Raw genomic sequence first — 22,030 nt, 5'->3', positions numbered from 1 at the left:
CCACGTGGTTGCTCTGCCCTGGGTAACCAGAGGAGGGCTGCAAAAACAGGGTGGCAGGTGGAAGGAATGTGCTAATCCTGGCCATGCCCTTCCATCACCTTCACGTGCTCCGTCAGCTGCACGGAGCCACCCAGTCCTGCACACCCTCCGCCCCGGTGGCATGTCCTTGTGGATCTGTGCCATGGGACCTCGTGCTCCTGCAAGGCACTGTTGCCAACCCAGGTCGCTTGGATGACCAGAGCTCCACTGGGGTGCTGGGTGTGATGGGAAATTCAACTGCATGGCTGCCACCGACAGTTTGAAAAAAATCACTGGAAGAGGTTAGGAATTACAGTCTGGAGGTGTTGTGTCTCCCAGGTCATCTGTAGGGGGGAAAAAAAAGGCAAAACAATTAAGATGAAAGGGAGAAAACGGGGGGAAATGGAGTTCTGTGATGATGGAGGTGAGCAGTTCCTGGGAGAAAAGAGGTAAGAAAGCTGGAAAAAGTCCAATTTGTGGTTTTGGAGACATGAGAAAAGTCGTTCTGGGGATGGATGTTCACTAGACCATCACAACTATGTGAAATCTGAAAAGTCATGCTCTGGAAACGGGGCTTTGGGGACAACTGGGATACAAATGGACTGTTAGGCTGCTTCTCAGGCCATGTGGAGACATGTATTTCGTTGCTTAGCATTCGTTTTTGTTTGTCAGCTCCAGAAAGCTGTTTTCCCACAGCCTTGTCTCAGGATCGTGGGGTGCAGAAGCAAACTGGGGCTGTTGACTTTCAGACTACTCAATCATCCTGTAAATTACAACCAGCCCAGAAAAAACACAGCTCTGCGTGTTTCCTTATTTAGGTAGAAGTGTTGGGAAAACAGCATGAGATTTTGTTTCTGATAAAGTAGGAGCTGTTTCGGGAATATTAATTATTTTTCTTGTATCAGCGTTTTACATTTATTCATCCACTGTAGCATTGGGAATGAGATGGATGAAGTCTACAGAATCGTTTCAGACTTTCTGTCAGGCACTCGAGCCTATGAAAAAAAATTAAAAGAAATTATGCTGACATTTTGGAGTCAGTAGGGTTTATTTTCTGGTTATTTTAGCCTGGGGTATGGAAGCTGTGGGCTCCATTCCCTGCCCCATGTAATCTTTTTGCAACATCACTTGGAGTCAGGTTCTTAAAAAGTTTCTGAATGCCTGAAGACAGAGGTTTAGGGACATCTGAAGGTGTTCAGTCACCTGAGTAATTTTGACCATTTTGTGTACCACTTCTGTAATCCTCCATCTCCCAGAAATTCATACTGGTGAAAGGCTGCAGAAAAGATTTTGCTGCTTTATAGTTGTATTAGGAGGAGAAAGAGTCTGGGAGATGTTGGAGTCTACAAAGGCACATGTGATTTGTGATCCTCACAAAGGAAGTGAGGATGTAAGGAGTGGATCTATCAGGTTTTTATCTGCTGTGTCCAACCTGAGCTGGATGCTCGGTGCTGGTCTTGGGCACAGCCTGGGCTGGAAGAAGGTCTCTTCTTCTTGACCGAAGCTGATTCAGGCCCAGAGAGAGAGAGAGTTCACCCAAGTCTCTAGACAGTCTGAGACAACACAGTGATGGTGTACCTGGGAATTAAACCTCGATCTTGGTGCATGGCTCAGAAAAACAAGATGAGGAGTAGGAGCTCAGTCAGGTCCCTCTAACCTGGTGAGAAACCTGCCTGTGAGCTGGTGTCCCACATCTGAGCCATAACTGAGGCTGCTTTAGACCTTGGTCTGCAGGGGAACAGAGGTCGTGGAGATAGTTTTAGGACTGGGTTACCTGTGTGGTGATGTCCTTGGGACAAAGACCTTGAATCCTTTGTGGTGAAAAAGCAGGGAAGTGTTACAGAGAGGTGTTTCACACATCATCCCCCAAGATGTAGCGTGGAGTCGGGCTCTCATTCTGGTGCAGGTTGGGGTGATTTTATCAGAAGGCATGGCATGAACATGACCACATAGGCTAAGCCCTGAAGGTTTCCCTCAGTCAACACTGTCTTTGAAGTCAATGAGGCTGAAGTTATTGCCTGATAGGAGGAGTAGTCCGTCTGGGATTTCTCAGCTGAATTAACTTTAATGATAAAAATGTTGATATAAATATGCAAAATATAAAAACAGTATGGTCAGCCACTTTGTTTCTGGCTTGGGGGGTTTATGTGTTTAGTCTTAGATGTTTTTTCGTATTGATTTTGTGTATCAAGATTTAATGCTATCAGGAACCACTGAGTAAAAATATTTAGTAATAACAATAATAGTTGAGGGTGAGATTTGATAATCCTAACAAAATAGATAAGATGGATGTTCAAATTACTTTTTGGCTTGGGTTTAGGGGTTGTCCTGGTGCCTATCACATTCAATTAGTATTGAGACAGCTCCATTTTCAAGGAGGTCTTCATGCTGGAGCATATCAAGTAAGAGATCTAAGAAACAATAACATCAACAGTAACGATGTTTCTCTCAATATACAAAATGTTTAGCTATTGAGGCCACTTTTTCTCTTGTCGTTTGTTTAGTCTGTTTAGTGAATTCTGCCAGGTTGGTTTTGATCCTGTGTGAGAGTGATTTGCTGTAAGAGCAGATACATCAGCCGAGCCTTGTTTGAAAGTAAATAATAAATAATTGTAACAGTTAATATAAGAAACTGACATCTCCACAGTTTATTTTCCTGTTGGCTTAGTTTAGTTCAGGCCAGTTTCTTTCTGGCATCATTTGCATCCAAGACGAGAGATCAAAACGGCGCAGCCGCCCCCCAACTCTCCCTCGCTGCCTTCGCGGTGGGTTCCCACGGCCGGGGCTCTCTCCTGGCCGTGGGGAGAGGGGTGCTTTGTCAGGGACGGGTTCTGGGGTGCGGAGGGGGGGTGCGGTGGGGTTGGAGGTCTCCACCGCCGCTGGGCTCACGGGGGCTCCAGGGTGTGCGGGGAGGAGGATGCTCTGGGGCACAGAGAGGCAGCGGGGTGGCACAGCATCGCAGGGGCTCCCTGAGCCCGCAGGGGTGACGGTGGTGGGGTGCGGAGCGCTGCGGGGCTCCGCTGCAGAGGGGGCTGCGGGACGCTCTCACCCACTCCCGGCGCTCAAGGAGCCGCCGGTGCCGCCCCGGCCGCTCCCGCAAAGGGTTAAGGGGAGCGGGGCCGGCAGAGGGCGGGGGCTGCCGGGGGCTCCCGGGGATTGGTGAGAAGTTTGGAGCGGGGCGGCCCCGCGCCGCCCTCCGCGGCGGCTCGGCCCCCACCGCCACAAAACCCTGCAGGGAAAGTTGCTTTATCGCCGGTTTCTCTCGCCCCGGTTCTCCCCCCCCCCAGTCCCTTCCCCTCCCCTTCCCCAGCCCCTTACCCCTCCTCCCCTCGCTCCTTAAACGGGATTCCGGCTGGGCGAGCCGCAGGACGGCATCACCGGGCATCCCGCGGCGGGGAGCCCCGGCGGCTCTGGCAGGTCCCCGCTGTCCCTCCCCGCACACACACACTCTCAGCCCAGCCCGGAAAGCAGGAAAAAAAAAAATTACAAGATTTTCCCCCTTTCCCCGAGCTCCTCGCTCCGTGACTCTCGAGTGGAAAAAAACGCCCCCGGGGCGAAGGGCGGCGGGGGGGGGGTGTCGGTAGAAAGCCGGTGAAGGGGCAGAGCCGCTCCGTGGGGAGGGCAGCCCCAGGCAGCCCCCGCCCGCCCGGGGAGGGGGGGATGAGGTAGAGGCCGGCGGCGGAGCGCCCGCCGGGCGCCGTGGCCGCGGAGGGCATGAGGCGGCGAGCGGCGGGGATGGGCTCCAGCGCCAGAGCGCGGTGTTAGAGCCCCGGCAGCACCCGAGGTAAGTGCCCCCCGCGCCGACACCCCCGCCCGGGACACCCCGCGGGGTCCCGGGAAACACTAACGCACAGCTGGGAGCCGCCGAGGGCTGGGGGGGCAGCACCAGGTGGCATCGCGCCGGGTGTCTCCCCCACCCCGTGGGTCCCTCCCTCCCTCTCGACCCCAGTTCCCGGCTGCGAATATCCCGTTAGCGGCCGCCGCGGGGCTGAACAGCGCTGCGCCCCCGGGGCTGCCCCGGGGGAGCCCCCCCGTGCCCCGCTCCCCGTGCCCCGCTCCCCGCCGGAAAAACGGGGAAGCGAAGGGCGAAGACGCCGTGTTTGCTTTGCTGGATGCTGTACGCGGGTTGTTGTGTGTCCTGGGGGCACGGGGTGTTTAAACCGGGGAGTTTAACAAGGGTGAGGAATCCAGACAGTGTTTAGAGAGTGAGAGTTTTAGGAGGAGAACAGGGTGTAATTAATGTAAACCTGATCTACACCGGGTGTGCGTATCACAGGGAAGGCATCTTCAAGAATCTGAGTAATTAAGCGTGGTTTTGCTTTGGGAAGCACCTCTGGAGCCCACGGAAACAAGTGGGGCTGGGGGGGGGGCGGGGGCGAAGAAGAGGAAAGGAGGAATCAGTGCTGTGCAGAGAAGTCTCGGAGTGGAGGAAGGCGCGTACCCATAGCGGAGCCTGGCTGAGGGGCACTGGAGCAGCAACACAAAGTTTTCTGGGCTGCTGATGGGAGAGGTAACATTCCTCCTCTCCCTTCCTCAAGTTCCTCCACAAATTGTTAACCCGAAATCTTGTTTTATGGCCACTTGCTAGTGTTTTGTTTGCCTTCCAGACTGGTTCTGTACAGGATACGAAAGAATTATGCATTAACTGTAAACTTAGAGGAGCTTACTGACCTCAGTGGGTTCTTGATTTATATCAGGCTAGAGCAGAGAGGAGGGCAAAGTTTTACTCGCTGAGCACCAAGGAATGAATTACAAGTACGTTGCACTTTCATTTGTTGTTTCTGCTCGCAAGTCTTCGCAACAGGATTTGAAACTCTGCAAAGTTGAGGGTTGTTTGGGGTTTCCCCCCCAGTAATTATTTTGCTCTCCTTTTCCCTGCCTCCAGGTCTGAGAGGACAGTAGCCTGTACGATACGGTGGGATCTGGTTTTCAAAATGGAATTGCAGCTCGCGCTCCTTTTCGCAGGGATAATTGCATTTTCGGACTCGGCGAGAGGTAAGGAGACCGCGCTGGGTGCAAACACTTCGTGACTCACACCCTTCCCTCTGCTCAGCTGGGCTCCTGCTCCGAAAACGGTGCCCTCAGAGGGACCCTGTAGGGGAGTTGCTGTCGGCACAGGCTTGTTACTTATCTGCTCAGGGGTTCAGGCTCGTGCCCACGGGTGGTGCCTCCTCACCTGCGTGGTTTCGGGGCCATCCTTTTGGATGGAGCGCGGTCACTCCGGCTTTTGCTCAGGTCTCTGAGGCGCAGGTGAACTTTCAGGGGCTTTTGTTGTGCCTGTGTAAAAGTACACAGACAATTTTGAAGAAAAGCATCTGCATTCCTCTGTGGATCAGAAATACCTCTCCCCTCCTGTAATCCCTCCAGCCCCTGCCCCATGTATTCCCACTTACAAACTAAACAAACACATCCATTAACTTGCTTGGTGACAGACAAATGACAGTTCCCAACAGCGAGAGCGTATTTTAACGCTGAGGCTCCAGCAGTTGATCAGATTTCAATAAACAGGTTTCCTTACCAGAGGCAAATTGAAATACATTGACCTGGGAGTGATGGGGGTAGGAAAAAAGAAGTGTCTTTATGGGAAGGTGCTTTGAGCAAAGCTCTGGGGTCAGAGTGCAAGGAACAGTGGCTTTTCCTCCACTCTCGCCTGTGCTGTACCTTGGTGAGTGCTGTCCTTGGAAAGCCTGAATGGGAATTCATGCTTTCAGCTTCCCCACCTCTGGTCACAATGTAAGGGGCTGCATTGTTCCAGAAAAATGGGGGTATGACTTTAGGATACAGATTGCTTCAGCTGCAATTCCCAACAGTATCAGAGTTTCATGAACTGTTGTAAAACCTTTAAATCACCCAGCGTGATGAAGTTGTGAATTAAAAGGTTTAAACTTGTCCTTCACTTGGGCTGTAACTCACCAAAAATAAACCTTGAGGGTAGGGTGGGAAAGAAGAGGGGGAACGTTACTCTGAAAACCCAAGGTTTGGTTAGTGCACTGTGCTTTTTTTTTTTTCTTCTTGGCATTGGCTCCCAAGCAAATATTTTATGGAGGCAAAAGCACTATAAAATGATTTGGCTGGAAGCTGGATGAAAAAGAAAACAGTATATAGGCTGTCAGTTCTGCAAGTCTGAGTTCCCGGCAAGGTTTACAATGGAGACTCAGTTTAAGTTGTAGGCGATGGGCAGCAGCGTATGAATTGAGATGACCTCATGGATGTATATTATTGCAATGGACCTGAGAAGTTGGTGGAGTTCCGGAAAAGATCTGAAGTGGGCAGGAGAAGACAAAAAGATTTTTGTCTCTGTTGTGAGCTGAGTGTCGGCTGCTTTACTGGGTGCCCCTGTTTAAATTTGGTTTGCACTTGTCTTGCTCATACTTTTGTTGCCCCTGGAAAATGAAGTGCTGTGGGCTGTTGTCGTGTGAAGAAGTGACAGAAAATTAACTGTGGTAATTTCAGGCCATCATAATTTTTCCTATGGGAAGGTCTTTTTAATAAAACTTTGATAGGATCATATTGGTAATTGGGTTATTTGAACCCTTTTTGGAGCTGGAAAAATCCATCCTATAAGTGTATGGAGAGATGGTTCTGGTTGTTTAAAATTATCTAGAAACAGAATTAAAAAACCAGGGCCAAACCAATGAAAAATGTCATTCATTCATGTGCTGATTTCAAGATTTACTGCTGTAAAAATATAGACAATATCCTGACATTTAAATCCTGCTTTGGACGTCCTTAGGGTTGAGAACATTTTTGATATCGGAAGATGTAGATGGAAGATCAAATTTGTATATGAGCGGAGATGAGGCACTCTCCAGAACTTTGAAACATTATTTTGTCCTGACAAATATCTCCAATTATTAGGCATTTACATTGGGATAATTTCAGATTCTTTGAAAAATATGCCAGACTGTTAAAGTGCTTGGAGATTTTTTCTGAACATCTCATACAACGGGTTTGGCCACTGGAGATGCGTAAGTGTTACCTGTTTCAGTCACTCAGGTTTTATAGACAGTTCCTCAGCCAAATCTCAGCCTGAGGTCATGAGGCTCTTCTCTGGAGGAAGAAGGGCTCTTTGTTTTGGCCAAACGGCATTTAATATCTGTATCCTGATTGCAAATTAGACGTGTGTGGCCCAAAGTGTGCCAACACCTCCTGATCCGAGGCATTGGAAGTTAAATAGGTGCTCGCTGGCTTGTGATCAAGTGAAGGAAGCGGCTGAGGAGGCTCTCTGGGAAAGTGGTGGTCCTTCTTTTCTACTCATATTAGGCAAAAGTAGGTTATGCTAGAGTTAGGATGTTAATTTGGAGCCAACTGATGTCGTGCCTGTGCTCGGGGAAGGGCTGTGCCATAGTGCATCTGCACAAGGGGGCAGAGTTAAGTTGCCCACGCGCTCTGGCTTTGATATTTCCTGACAGTTGAATACTCAGCTGCAATCTTGCATTAAATGTTACGTTGTATTATTTTTAAATCTTTATTTAGGTGATGCCTTTTAAGGCAAAGGGCCCCACAGGGATGACTGATTGGGCTAATGCGGCAATTATTTTTTTCCACCTCCACTAGCAAAAGGAGGCGTTCTTCCAGGTTCAGATCTCTGCTTACTGGCTCTGTCCCTTCTTGTGACCCAATGTGTCTCATCACTGAGGTAGAAGACGCTGCAAAAAAGGGAGATATCTTAGCAAACCAAGATAAGAAAGCTCTTAAGAAAGCGGCAATACCTTTGAAGTATCCGGGCTAAGCAGAGGACAGGTCTGATTTTAGAGGTCCAAGTGCAGAACTGGCTGTATTTGGAGGGATGAAGGATGGGCTAACTGCATAAGTTTGAACCAATACTTTTGGGGTCAAAACTTAAAGAATCTGATTATGGACTTGTCTACACCTGCAAATGCACTGGAATAACTCTTTCAGAAAACTTAATCTGGAATAACTTCCTCAGTGACCAATCTTATTCCAGGCTAAGGATCTCCTAGAGAGAACCTGTACCAAAAAGTCTTCCTCAGGAGCTATTTTGGTAGCTTGCTTTCCCTTGTGGATGAAGACTAGAATGTCTGTGTGCACAAAACCCACTCTCTGAGAACAAAACCCGTGCTGTGGTTTTTTAGAGGGATTGTGCCTCCCGGCTGACAGCTAAGGTGTGAGGCAGCAGCTTCAGCCTGGTTTCCAGCCACATGGGATAATGTCAGCCCTGAACCTAGGATAACAGCGCAGGTCCAGTGGCTCGTCCCTCATGTCACTCCATTCCTGTTCTCTCCAAGCAGCCCCATACTGGGCATAAAAGTCCTCAGTGTCCAGCCCCAGCCCTCCTCTGCAGGGACGAATGCCATCTTGGGTCACTAACCTTTAGAGACTATGTCCTGCAGCAGTGTAGCTCCTGCCACTCCACACCTCCCTTTGGACACAGGTAATATAATCTGATATTTTCCTGCTTATGTTATCTCAGTGACAGACAACGCAATATTTGTTCAGAATCTGTCAAGTTGCCATCATATTCACGTTGGTGACCGTATATGGTAACACTGGGATGTGTTTGGCTTGGTCCCGTGGCTTAAACAAGATTTTGTATGGTATGTTTAGAAGGTTTTGGTAAGAGCACTAACCACCCTCCTGTTAGCGAGTAAACTGATATTCTGCTGGAAACTAATTAGTTTGGATGTTGATTTCATTTTCGGTGCATTGCGTAGGGAGGGGAAGAACGGGACCTTAATTGCTTTCTGTTCTGGCACTTCTCTGTGCGACCTTGGCTTGCAAACCTGCTTGGTGCCTGCTTTACGGGGAATTTGCTGATGGGGCCACTTCAATATCTGATGGTTTCATGCAGAAATAATCTTATGTGCCATTTTTGTTTCTCTTAGTATTGAAGAAAAGCGAGTAGGATGTTGGAAGTGTTTTTTATTTCTTGGGAGTTGAATTCTTCATTGTGATGAACGGAATTCCCATTCTGTAACTTTGAGGTTTATAAGAGTGAATGGTAGTAAAATTAGGAAAGATAAATAATGATAATATGAGGGAGATGGTTGTTGGCTTCTGTTTTACTCCTTTATTCTTGTTGAGTGGTTGCTACCAGGTAATGATTAGATAATTTCTCACTTGTGAAAGAGAAGCATGTTCGGATCTAACAGCCCAATTCAGATTTTATGTAAGACGCAGCACATCTTCTGGTGAAGTTTGGGGTATTTTTTGGATCATTCTCTTGGGGAACTTGCTCATGAATAATCTGCCAGCATGACTTGTACCTAGAGTCAACACGACGATCTAAGAAAATCCTGGTTATTTTTTAAATGCTGGTTCCTCCCTTCTTCTGAGGCCGTTGGCCGCTTTAAATTGTGGCTGAGTTTAAACTTAAAATGTAGTGTGCGTCATACTGGAAAATTAGGGTTGATTTTATTTGTTTTTAATTAGGAATATTAAAAAACTCAGCAAATTGCTCAAATACATTTAGATTTTCCTTAAAGTTTTTATAACTCTGTTTTCCAGAGTCCATATGTTTCTTTGACCTTCACTAAAAGACGCAAGCAGCAAATTAAAACATGTCTTTTTTGGGTTGAACTTGTACACAGCAAAGGCTGGACTCCAAAGCCTGACTCTTAGCCACAGAAGAAGCTTTCATATGGTTCTTGAGATATTATACAACAGTGGTTCTTCCAGGAAAAAAAAAGTCATTCAAAATAAAAAAAAAAGTAGAAATGACATTTGCTAGCAAGTAAGAACCCCTTTTTCAAGATTTGGGACCATTGATGCTAATTTATTAACTGAAGATGAAGTTTGTCTTTAGACATGAATTGGCTGATAGAGCTGATCCTTTCCAATGGCCTGTCCGATAATTCCTTTTTGAGCGTCTGTCTCACTGTGTGCAACGCTGGTGTATCTGGATGCAGAACAATCCTTATGGAATAGTGTAAATACAGTGGAGTCTGGATGTGCCTTTTTGGATTAATTATTGGAAGAGATAAAAATTTCCACCGAACAGGGAAAATAATCATACAGAAGTCCTCTTGTGCCTAGTTTAAATTACAAAAAACCCCAACAACCTTTAGGCATAGCTTTATTTGTTCAGTGGGAGTAGAACCAGAGCAGCTGATTTTCGTAAGACATGAAGCTCCTACTTGTGTCTGCAGTGACTTGTAAAATCATGCTGAGCTAAAGATCTGTGCAAATGTAACCCAGCATTACAGCGGTTGGTGGAAATGTTCTTTTCTCCCCTTTCTTTCATTAGCCTGCTCATTTTGTCTTGTTTCAAGGAATTTGTCTTACATCTGAACTCTTCCTGTGTTTTCTGATGGGCTGCTCAAGCTGAAATGGATCTGATCTTGTTTTGAACATTTAATTTGTATTTCTGTTCCTTATCTTGTTCTCTGTAATCAGCCTTGACTTGGAGTTTTCTGTAATAATAACACCCCTGTACATGTTTAGCTGTGTTGACCTGTTCTAATCTTTTGCACCGAAGTGGAACATTTTTAGTCATATAAGGGACTTTTTGAGAGTGGAGCCAGTGTGGTTGCAGACGTTGCAAAGACCGCAGTCTGATGCAAGCCTACTGAATTTGCTGCTCATTCATAGCAACTGTGGTACTATGGTAAAACAAAAATATTTCCAAAAGCAAGCTTGAATAATCTGATCCTGCTGTCCCGATGTCGTGTGAGATAGGCAGATGCAGCCCATGCCAGTTTTAACATGTTAGGACCTGATTCAGAGGCAGTGAGTGTTGGTGCTGCGACTCCTACTCACTCCCATGGGCTTTGGATCCATCCCTGAAGGGTAGTTTACCCAGAGTATCCATCATATCTACCTCCATATGGATCCCTCATGTATGACAGCAGAGGAGATGTGGGCTAAGTGTGGCAGTTTGGATCCTGCCATCCGCCTGCTTGACTGGAGAGCTTGGAACTCACTTTTTTTAATTCTAGAAGCATGTTGCTGCTGCCACTGTGAACTCTGGCTGGTGGGTGGAGCGTGCACTGCTGGGGCTGAAAACAATTTGGAAATTCATTGCTTACACTTTGGGCTGCCACAGAGAGATTTATCCCCAAAGGAAGGGTGCTGTTCTGTGGGCAGTGTTCTGGGTGTGGAGGGGTTGAAGACTGGCCTGTGTGTTATTTAATAAGTTAATGTGTGCCACCGAATCCATTCACAGCTCTGATTTTTATTTCTTTTTCCCTGCACTTCCCAGTCAAATAAACATGGGCTGCATGGAGTTTGGTTGGTTGCCCTGATTGCACAGTCTCCCCATTGTATCGCAGTAGAAACACAGCATCCTGCAGTGCTGTGAACAACCTAACATTTTATTTCATCCCAACCACTCCAATTTTCATGAAGAATTTCAGCCAGTAACTCCAGGCTACTTCTTCCATTAAGTGTTCAAACTTAATTTTGAGCTTCACTAAGGGAAGGAGAAAAATGTAAATTGGGAACAGAGACTTCTTGGAGCAGGTTAATGTTTCTCAGGATGGCTACACCTCTATTCTCAGCCTCTCTCTGAGTGGCTTCTAGCTTGATGGGACCCAAGAAATTTCTTCTGATGTCTGGTAAATTTATTTCATGAAAGGTTTACACAGTCTTGTGTATCCAGTCAAGAGAGTAATTCAAGAGGTGTCATACCTTAGGTGCCACTTAAGTGGTATTGAATTTGGTGGGAGTTTTAGGAGCCATCAGTATTTGTGCATGTTAGATAAAAACACAGGAACAGCAGACAAATATGGAAATGCAGACTTAAATTGTGCAGTAGGCTTTGTTTTTTTTTTTTAAATTCATATTCTCCTTGCTGAGTTTGCTCCACACGCCCCATGAATTGATGACTGTAAGAGTTAGGTACTAGTTTTGTGCAATGGCACAACATCTTTGTGGCACCTGTGGGCTTGCTAGTTCTGCCCAGAACAGGGGCAGAAAGAAAAAGCTGGAGGAGGACATGGAGGGAAATGTAAACATTAGCCAACCTTCAAGAGTAAATTTAGGCCAGATTAGTTAATGTACTGCTGCTTTTGAGGCCTGGTGGTCCTTGGGAGAGGATCTTGAGTGGAGAGTGTGTGGCTCTAAAGAGGAGGTTGGGATTCAGCTTTCTGAAATCTGTGCTATAGTTCTGTTTTTTCCTGTGTCCTCCCAGGTGCCCCCACATACAGCTGTGAGACTTGATTGGCTTTTGACCAACATGTGATTCTGAGTAAAAACATTCTAATGTAAAAGTGTCGCTTTCATTGTGCTAACTACTATTTTATTATTGCTTTGTATGGATTTAAATCTTCCTTTTTCTAGACAGAGGTGGATGGGGTGAGGCTAAATCAACCACAAAGGAAGGAGAAGGGAAAGCTATTCAGCCCCACCAGCCTCTCAAAGCTGCACAAGCCAAAGTACTGGAGGTAGGCTGCTGCAGATGCTGGAGCACTGTAACCTGGTTTCTTTCCCTCCTTCCCATTCTTTAATAGATTTGTGGGAGCTGGAGTAATAGAGGAAGCTGTTTTTCTAGGTGGCTGTTCTCAGATCTGTTAACACAGATCTGTAACAGATCTGTAACTGCTGGTTAAGCAATGACAAATGTCAGACGAGTTACAGGTGTATGAACGGCATGTCAAGGATGGAAGGGTTAATGAATAACAGGATGAACCTCTGAACATTGTGGAATATCTCCCCAGGGATACTGCAGACTCTCTGTGGAAGGAAGAATAGTTGGTTGTCATTGAGCAGTCGATGTAAAACTGGTGGCTATAACTCTTTCAGAGTGTGGATGTGCTTCTGAGAGAGGGTGCTGTGAACCACCTTGCTCACCGTCTGGGTGAATCAAAATCTTTCCTGTTCTTCTGCAGACTAACACTACATTTTGGTGGAAATAACACTGTCTCTTTATCCAGACAAGTAATATTAGGAAGTGCTTAATGTATATTTTTGGGCAGTTTAAAATGGGAAACTGGAGAAGAGTTGCCAGCTCCTCCAGCATACGTAGATCAGGCTCCGTGCTCTGATAAGTCATTTCATATTTTAATGTTCAGGGTTGCATTACAAAGGTGATAGTCCCTTTAGGTTCAGTGGGTTGTGGCTGAGTAGGTGTGAGTAGGATTTAAATATGTAATCCTACCAGAGAGCAGAAACTGGAGCCTCGTAAAACCAGGCTGAGTTTCAGTTCTGCACAGTGTGGCACCACGCCATGGGAGGGTTCATCGTGATCTGCAATAGTTAATATAAAACTAGAATAACAGATCGGAGCTGATGAGTATCTTTCCTCCTCCTGGTATTCCCAACCAATCAGAAATGCAGTATTGCCGGGGTTCATTTTGTTAAGGGCTAATGAGAGTGAAACTTTCAACTTAATCATGTCCAGGACAGGTGTTTACTCTTCCTTGTTTGATTGACAGGGATTGTAAACCTGTTAGGGAGATATTTGCATATGCAGGGAGACTGGCTTTGGACACTCGATATCTAATTGCTGGATTTGCTATCTGAAGGTGTTTGCCACTGCTCTCAGCACACAGCTATTGCTTCTGGGATACAAAGAGACACAAAGAAGTAGTAGAGGCTAGTCAGAGCATTTTTCTCAGGAGCTGCAGAAACCATAAGGTAGAGATGGGTCAGCGTTTCCTCTAGACCAGAGCAAGGTCCTGCTTGTATCCCTAAGGCAGAATGCTTTTCCTGATTCCCTGCTTGCTCAAACAGGGATAGACCAGAGGATCTGAAGGATTTAAAACAGTACTTTGTGATGGTGATGTTTCCAAATTCATTGGAAACACCAGACTAGTCCTTGTATGCAGTTGGTAAGGTAGACTCTGGATATTTCATTTGCAGTTAATTTCAGGGCTCTTCTCCTGTTGGGAGGAGAATTGCAGATTCACAGGGATGGGAATTTGGCTCTTGCTTTACCAGTAATACCAAAGAAGAAAACAGCAAGGTGCTACTCAAAAGTAATCATAGCAATAGACCTGCATATTTGTAATCACTGTGACTATTTATTGAGAGTTTCCAGTAAAGAAAACAAAATATATATAAAAAAGACACACAAAAAGTGCTGCTTAGTGTAGGCCAGTGTTCCTCTTCTAGATACTGTCAGGAGAAAAAGCTTGTCTACCTGAAGGCCACAGTCTAACTAAGTGGAGTTTCAGGCTTATTTTTCTTTTATCCTAGAAAATCCAGTAAATCCAGTAAATTCTTTCAGTGTGGTCTTCCAAGAGTTTTTCAACTTCGTCTGACTCACAGATTATTTGAGTGCCATTATAGACTAGGGGTCAAGCAAGTTAATTCCCAGAACAGTATGCTGCCCTGTTTTCAAACTGTGCTAATCAGGGTTTTGAGTCAAAGCATGGCAGTTTGCTCAGTGAAATTATTTTCCTGTTAGAAAATTACAAATAGGGTCTGACTATTCGTGTTGGCTTCAGTCACCGGAGCACTCACATCACATGCAGAGCAAAGCCCCCAGGGATGTACTCGCCATGGATCAGGGCACTGGTGGGGGCTCGTTTTCCAGTTCACTCGGGCAAACAGGCTGAAACCTTATAAAAGAAATGAAAGAAATTGTTACAGTTACATTTCTACCTCCAGCAGGTCGGAGGGAGGGCGGTGTGGAGCCCATCTGAGCTGTAACGTGAATGTCCTTCCCCAAAGGAGACATTTGGTGGAGTTATTTGGTTACCTCTCCCCCTCACCTTTCTGTAATTGACTCTTGTTTACTTTTTCCTCCTCCCTTCCCGAAGCTTATTACCACTGTTTAGGCAGAGGAAATGAATTAACATAATTTACTGTTTTTTAGAACAAGACACATTCCCTGCATGTGTGTATACGCATGCTGGCATTCGCCCTCCCAGTGCTGTGCAGAGGAGTGTGTTTACAGAGTCTGGGTCCATTTAGGGAGAACAATACCCTGATTATGGAGGGCAGCCTTTTCTTCCCAGAAACCACAAGGAACCATTCGTTTCAAGCAGCTACTGCCCCCTTGAAGGTACAGTCGTTGTGAGCTGCTGGAAGGGGGAGAATAAATCTGTTGTGGACACAAACCAGCAGCATTGTTCTCCACGGAAGTTGGTTTAGGGGTGGGGGTGAGAAATGGTGTTGGGATAAACCAAATGCCAAGTGCAGGATCTACCAGCGTGCAGAAAGGTGTTGCGACTTGCAGTTTAATTTTCAAATAACAGCTGTGAGACTTCATGGGGAGTTATTTGATGCTGCCTGAGCTGGCAAAGGAGCTGGGGAGGTTGGGTGGGAAGAAGATGGTAACTGAGTCTCCGGGTGGTTTTGGACGGGCTGAGTTGGGTTGAAAGGTGCTGTTATGGATGAAATGCCGGTCATTTCTAATTGCAGTCGTGCACCTGTGCCTGGTAGATAATGCTGGAGCTGTGTCATATGGAGCATTTGCTTCACATGATGTTGAGAAAGGTCAAGCACTTGATTTCTGTCCTTCTAAGTTGGCTCATTAGAGGCACAAATAGGACCCCCCCTTCTTTTGCCCAACTGCAGCCACTTGGATCCCGGCAGTAAATCCTTCTCAGGTGTGATTTCATGGCAGCTGAAGATGACTGAACTTGACCCCATCACTTTCTCGTCCTTGTCCCGCGCTGCTCCCAGCCTGGAACTCCCTTGTGCCATCATGAGAGCTCTTCTGACCTTGCTGTGGGTGTTTTGGGGAGGAAACCAGGGCAGAAAGCCAACCTGGAAAAAAATGTGATGGTTTAAATTCTTAGGGGAGCATGGGCTGAGCTTGTGGAATATCACGGGGTCTCCATAGGCAGCAAGTCCTTTCCATTCCCACTTATGGCAGGAAGGCTTAGTACTTTGAAGGACTGGGTATTTATAGGAACATTTATAAAATTACTCATTAGGAGTCTAAAATACAGCCAGGTCCCCACTGCAAAACGTAGCATTGCCTGGGAGCAGTGAATGTGAAGACTGAAAAAAATCAGATTTGGATCCTGAGTGCTCCCTCTGTGGATCTTACTGGAAAAAGATGGTAGAAACATCTCACCCAGAAGATGGTTTGGGCCATTCTGAACAGGCAGTAGTTATTCCTTGTTGACTTTGGGTCTTGGTTCAGTTCAGTCAGAGGGTAGAGCATCGCTGACCTGTCTGCATTGGGAGATTCTGGCTTTCACACTCTGTATCATGACAATTTTCTGTTTGTCTCGGTGTTCCCTTGAATTTGGGAGTACTCTATGGGGGAATGGGTATCTTCCTTCCTCTGTCTCTGCTTTTGGCTTCTGAGGGAGAAGGATCATTTTGGGGAGCCGGAAAATGGCAAGTTAATGCTGTCAGCGTGGCCCTCCTAGGGCATTGCCTGCTGCTAGGAAGGAGCTGCTCCATCAGGAGCACAGCTGGCAGCAAAGGTGGGCTACTGGTGACCAGGTGTTCCCTCTGGTCCAGGCACAGTATTGCATTGACCCTGGTATCAAGGTGAAGGTGGTATGTCACCAGGAAGTTCCCTCCCCAACCTTGGCTTTGTATCTACATGGACTTTTGACTACTGACACTGCTTCAGGAGGTTGCAAAAATAAGGCAGAGAAAACAACTTGTGAAAAATACTCCCTGTGGGTGAAAATATTTTTCCAGGGGAAAATATTTTTTCAGTAGGCTAATACAGGTAATGCTGCAGGGCTGCATGAACAACACTTCAAGGGGATTTCTGGAAGGGGTTATTTATGTTGGCCTGTGAGATGTGGTGCATGAATTCTGTCCAGGGATGATTGACACATGTCTAGCATTTTGAAACATGACCCGGCACCCCGGAGAAACTGTGGCTTTTGCCTCTTGATCCAATTTTTTGTAAAGAGGGGAAGATCCCTGTATGTGTATCAGTATCTACATGGAGACTGCTGGGGTTACTCTGCCTTGGAAGACTAAACTCTGGTACAGGCATGAAAATCAGAACTTGGTACTCAGTAACTATACTTATTGCAAGGAAAAGACTTTTTTTTTTTTTTTCTTAAATATACTTTAAAATCTGCCAAATCTTCTCATGCCAGTAGATGTCAGAGGGACAACTACTGTTTTCCATGCTAGCTCATGGACCGCAGTAAGGACAACAGGAACAGGGCAATAAGAACCACTCCACGGTCCATCCCTACATCTGTGATGGCTTTAAGCTGAGACTGTGAGGGTGTGCAGTGATCTGGGGAAAATCTGAATCTTGGCAACAGTCCCTGATTCAAAATATCTGGGAAACACTGAGCTGGGAGGTTGAAAATACATCTTTGGGGTTTCTTTCTCCAGAAGGAAAAACAGCATCAAACTTTCACTGAGACAAGCATTTGAAAGAAAAAATGTGCAATGCAGAATTAAAAGGGAACTGCTTAGTTATCAGACACTAATTGACATAACAGCAAAGAGGAATAAGCCTGAATGCATTTTAATGGCCTCTTGATTTGGATCTTTTTGTTTGCACACTTACAGGCACTTTCCCTTTTACCTCTGCAAGTAATGCACATACTCTAAAATGCAAAATAACCCCAACCAGTAAACCCAGCAACTTGTCTGAGGGAGATGAAAAATGCTCCAAAGTAATTGAACAAGTTTTCAGCTATAATTATCCCAGCCTTAAAACTAAGGCAGGACCTTCTGTCTGTGGCATGTGTTGGAGGTTATTTTGCTACAAGATAGATATTAAAGCAGAGCTTGAGGAGGACTGCAACATCTGAAATACTTAATATTGCTCTTGGAGAGTAGGTCAGCATCTAAGCAGTGGGTTTGGTTGATATGATGAACACAATGTAAGGCAAAGTTGTTATTATAGTTAGATTGGGGTTAGTGCCTGGAAGTCCTCGTTGTAGCAAAGCCCTGTTGTTGTGCTAAGGGCTGTTAAACCCAGAACAAGCAGCAGGCAGCTACAGACTTAAAGTCAAGTTACTAACAGCTCTTTGTATAGTGACTTTGTTTTGCTCTGACAAAGGCCCCCTCCAAAACCAGACCCATTGGTCAGCTGAGTTTTATTTACCCACGTACCCCTGAGAAAGCTGAGATCTTGTATTTGCTGGCAGTGCCCCATGCAACGCAGATGTTGCCCTGATAAAGATTTCTTGCTGCTGCTACAGTACAGACCCACAAGGCCAATAATCCTGTGCCCAAACCCTGTGTAAGTGCCCAAGGTGAAACAGATGCAAACATACTGTTCATGCACAGGCTGGAGTCTGGCACCGCTCATCCACCGCGGTTCATGTGTGTGAATCATAAATCCAGTTGTCCCTTCTCCGCTGGGTACAAGTCAGCATTGACTTTAGGGAAAGGTAGGCATTACACAGTGCTTATTTTTTACATAAACAAGCATCAAAAGTCCTGAAATGAAAAAAAAAAATTACAGAGATTATTCAAGCATTATTACTATTATTGTCATCATCGTCATCAAGGTGTTTTCATCTGTGCTACCAACAAGGTCTGACTGCTCCCAAGTGTTGCTCCACATCCTACTGGAGCCCACCATAGGTTTCCAACTTCTAGAAAGGTGGAAAGAACAACCAATCTGAAATCTGAGTGAAGGAAAGAGAGTTGAGCAAGGCAAATTTTCACACAGTAACGAAAAAAGAGATTCTTCCAAAAGATTTTGTTTTTCTTTGAAAGGCTCGTGGTGGTTGTTGAAAGGGCATTTCAGTGGAAAAGGGCCAAGCAGCCCTAGGCAAAACCAACACCCTCAATTGAGAAAGATTTTTCAAACAGCAGTACTGTTAAGAAGTAATTAAAGTCAAATAAAACACGAAAAATAATGTATGACACATCTATTTGAATTCACCCCAGTTTGAATCCACTGAAACCCATGTAGCACGATACCGGAGGCACGCAAGGGGAAGTATAAACCCAAGGATTTCAATGCACTTTTGCAACTACAGAAGTATCTGTTCTCAGATACCATTTTTACCAAGTATTAGGCACATACAAGCAATCCTCAGGTGCTTGAAATATTTAAAGAAATGCTTGCTGAGGACCTTCCATACTTGCAGCTCCCTTTGCTTTCATCCTCTGCCTCCCCTGCAACATTATCTCAGGCAAAACTTGAAAATAAACCAAAGAAAAGAGGACATTTTGGGGGACCAGCTGTGTCACTTCAGATTTTGTTAGCTGTTGAGGAAGATTTGTGAGGACTCTCTGGGGGAGGAAGGGTCAGGTCAGAGGTAGAAAGCCGGCTCACCCTCTATGAGAGGCAGTTATAATGCCAGGGCAGCTCCCCAGGGAGCGTCTGTCTGTCTGTCCTTCCCTCTGGGGTTGACAAGAGGCAGACAGCCTCCCCCCAGCTGTTCCCTCTGTCACATTACAAATGAGACGCTGAAAAGCAGCCCTTGGCCTTGAGACAGCTCTTCTCTTGCTAACTTGTTCTACCCATCAATTAATGTCAAGCAAAGGTGTTTTATAACTCTTTTATAACTTTTTCCAAAGCAGGACCCTCACGCCTTTGCAAAGGGAAAGTCCAACTCCTGTGTGAGGTGGCTGCCAAAATCTGTGTGTAGTGAGTTATGTGTGAGAGCAAACAGAACGTTTGCTTTTTGTGAAAGAAATGCTCCTTAACATCCAAATTCTTCCATGGAGAATTTATCCAAAAGGAGCAGCTTTGTTATAAGTGAAGATGGGTAAAAGATGTCTTTATCCTTCCTCATCAGGACAGCAGCACTTAACACCAGCATCGGACATAATCACAAGATCTTCATCCATTTCTGATGAGTTTCGAGACCTGGTAGTAAGGACTGGTGGCTTTGCCTGGATTCCATCCTAGTTCCATTCCATTCTCATTCCTAATGAGAGCGAGCAGCGTTTTGAGCCATTGTTCACCCTTGTAGCTCTTGGCATGTGTAATGGGTGTGAAATGTGAGGAGTGAATTATGAACAAAGAATTAAAAATCTTACATGGCTGTGTATTTCCTGAGAGGGAACAGCAAGACGACGGTGGAGGCTCTCAGGCCGTCTCTAACCCGCTCACCCTCTCCTCTTGTACCAACTTCCAGCAATTCGGCTGCGTGTTTTCTTAGGAATCAACTTCCACCCAAAGTCTACTGAATTTTTCTTAAATGCTGGGTTCTGTCAGAGCTGATAAGGCAGCAGGCAGCCTGCAAAGATAACACAAGGTATCAAGGCTTCTCGGGTTTGTCTTTGGTTGGCTTTTTTAGCAAGTATTTGACAGACGCTGAGAGCTGTCTGGAGACTTTGGGTTTAGTGGGTCCCCCCAGCTTTCTCTTTGTCTTTGCTACCAAAATGCTTTTAGGGTGATTTGGAAGAGAAAAAAAAAAAAAAAGAATTCTAATGTAGTTGGGGAATTAGTGGTGTTTACTGAAGGGAGTGGGGAAGGTGGGCAGTGGGGGCTGGATAGTGAGGTTACCTCTTGTGCCTTGCTATTTTGATATCTCCACCTGGAATATACTCCCCCCAAACAGAGTTTAAAGGGGATGAAGAGAAACACAGTCTCTGTAAATGCCTGATCACTGGCAAAAATGTGTTATGGTATATGAAAGCTTGTGATTAATTGTCTTTTCAACTCCCCCCTGACTCTCGCTCCCCTTTCCTTGCAGTGTTATCCCTGTTTAGGCTGCTGGCTTTTGTTAACCTCTGAGGGAGTGTTTACGCTTGGCTTATGTTAACCAGAAGGGAAAATTTTCCAGTAAAAAATTGGTCTATCTGCACATGCTAATGACTTCGTTATGGGGAGCTTGGTGAGCAAGGCAGATGTGGATAGAAAACATAGCCCATACCCTTAGACGAAGATGTTTTCTGTCACCCTCAGAGTGTGAGATCAGTATCCATTTTTAGCCTCAGTGAGCTCTTAGTGAAGTAAGGTGTTCCCCCGTACTCACATCTTTGTAGTGACCCTGTGTGTCCCCAGTGTCATAGAATCATGGAGTTGTAGACTGGTTGGGTTGGAAGGCACCTCAAAGATCATCTTGTTCCAATCCCTTGCCCTGGGCAGGAACACCTTCCACTAGGCCAGGTTGCTCAAAGCCCCATCCAACCTTATCTTGAACACTTCCAGGGATGGGGCATCCACAGCTTCTTTGGACAACTTGTTCCAATGCTTCACTACCCTTGCAGGAAAGAATTTCTTCCTAATATCTTACCCCCGTCTGATCCCATTCTGAGTGATTGTACCATGGGCCAGATTAGGACATAGATCTGACTGGAAGTGCCACCAAAAAAAAAAAAAAGGGCAGAAAGTCATGACACAGCCCTATAGCACTGGATTTTATATACCTGGCAGATGCTTGTGGCACTCCTCAGGTGTTTCGTACCAAGCAGGCTGTTATTCACTGATATTTAATATTCATTGTTTTGTCAGTGATGTTTCACCATGGCTGGAATTACAACGCCAAACACCAAGTCTCCTTTTCAAATTTCAATGCAATTTGTGGGCACGCTTTAATTAAGCACCACAGCACTGCTTGGAGGAAGATATTCTATGCCTAAAGTATCATGCAGGCAACCTTATACAGAGGGTCGGGAGCAGTATGGGAACACAGTGTTTTTGTTACATGCTTCTGCCCAGCAAATCCTTCTTGCTCTTTAATGTAACCTGTCACATATGAAATTAATTTCCAACATGCATTTGCTTACAAAATAGCGTTCTTCACACCAGAAATCCACAACAGTAGAAGAAACCACTGCCAGATGTCTATATTTATAGAAAACTTGCATGTTCTTTCTGGTGATGACAGAATATTTCAGTGTATTTATGAAGTGCTCATGTTTTTAGAAATACAGAAATCCAGTCAATATCAGTAGAATCTTGCTGTTCTTATTTTAACCAGCAGAACATGTTCCTTTAGTTGATGCTGCACCAAAAAAACCCTAGAAAAAAGCTTTCCCTACCCCTCTGTCTCACTGGTTTGTTTGTTTTTTTTTTTTCCCCAGCTTCACAGACCTCATTTTAGAGAGCCATCTCTGACTTTAAACAAACTTTACTAGAATGTAATGCAACTTTGACTACATGCTGCTGCATCAGGCATTTTTACTTGAGAGATAACTGTTCATAAATCTGAAAGAATAATTTTCACTCTCAGAGTAGTTTATGCAACTTTTTTCTGTTTTTAGAGTGAGGTGGTTTTATTTTTGCTTAGATGCCCCTCATTTGGGTTGTTACCACGCA

The 22,030-nt window shown here is 45.5% G+C and overlaps 1 protein-coding gene across 3 annotated transcripts in view; it reads left to right on the top strand.

Moving 5' to 3' along the window:
- The first annotated feature begins 3,271 nt into the window (after positions 1-3,271).
- Positions 3,272-22,030, top strand: part of FGFRL1 (fibroblast growth factor receptor like 1) — a 177,494-nt gene continuing 158,735 nt past the window's right edge. Inside the window, exons 1-2 of one of the 3 annotated variants that reach the window (XM_064653476.1) lie at positions 3,272-3,802; positions 4,904-5,013. In XM_064653476.1, the coding sequence (XP_064509546.1) occupies positions 4,953-5,013 (61 nt within the window). In that variant the 5' untranslated portion in view covers positions 3,272-3,802; positions 4,904-4,952. Of the gene's footprint in view, positions 3,803-4,423; positions 4,529-4,639; positions 4,774-4,903; positions 5,014-22,030 lie in introns of those variants that run through there. The other 2 variants (XM_064653477.1, XM_064653475.1) reach the window with 2 other exon arrangements.

This window comes from Pseudopipra pipra, chromosome 4 (assembly GCF_036250125.1).
Source record: "Pseudopipra pipra isolate bDixPip1 chromosome 4, bDixPip1.hap1, whole genome shotgun sequence".
Taxonomy (NCBI): domain Eukaryota; kingdom Metazoa; phylum Chordata; class Aves; order Passeriformes; family Pipridae; genus Pseudopipra; species Pseudopipra pipra.
The sequence above is the reverse complement of the archived record's forward strand: the minus strand, read 5'-3'. Positions and strand labels throughout refer to the sequence as shown.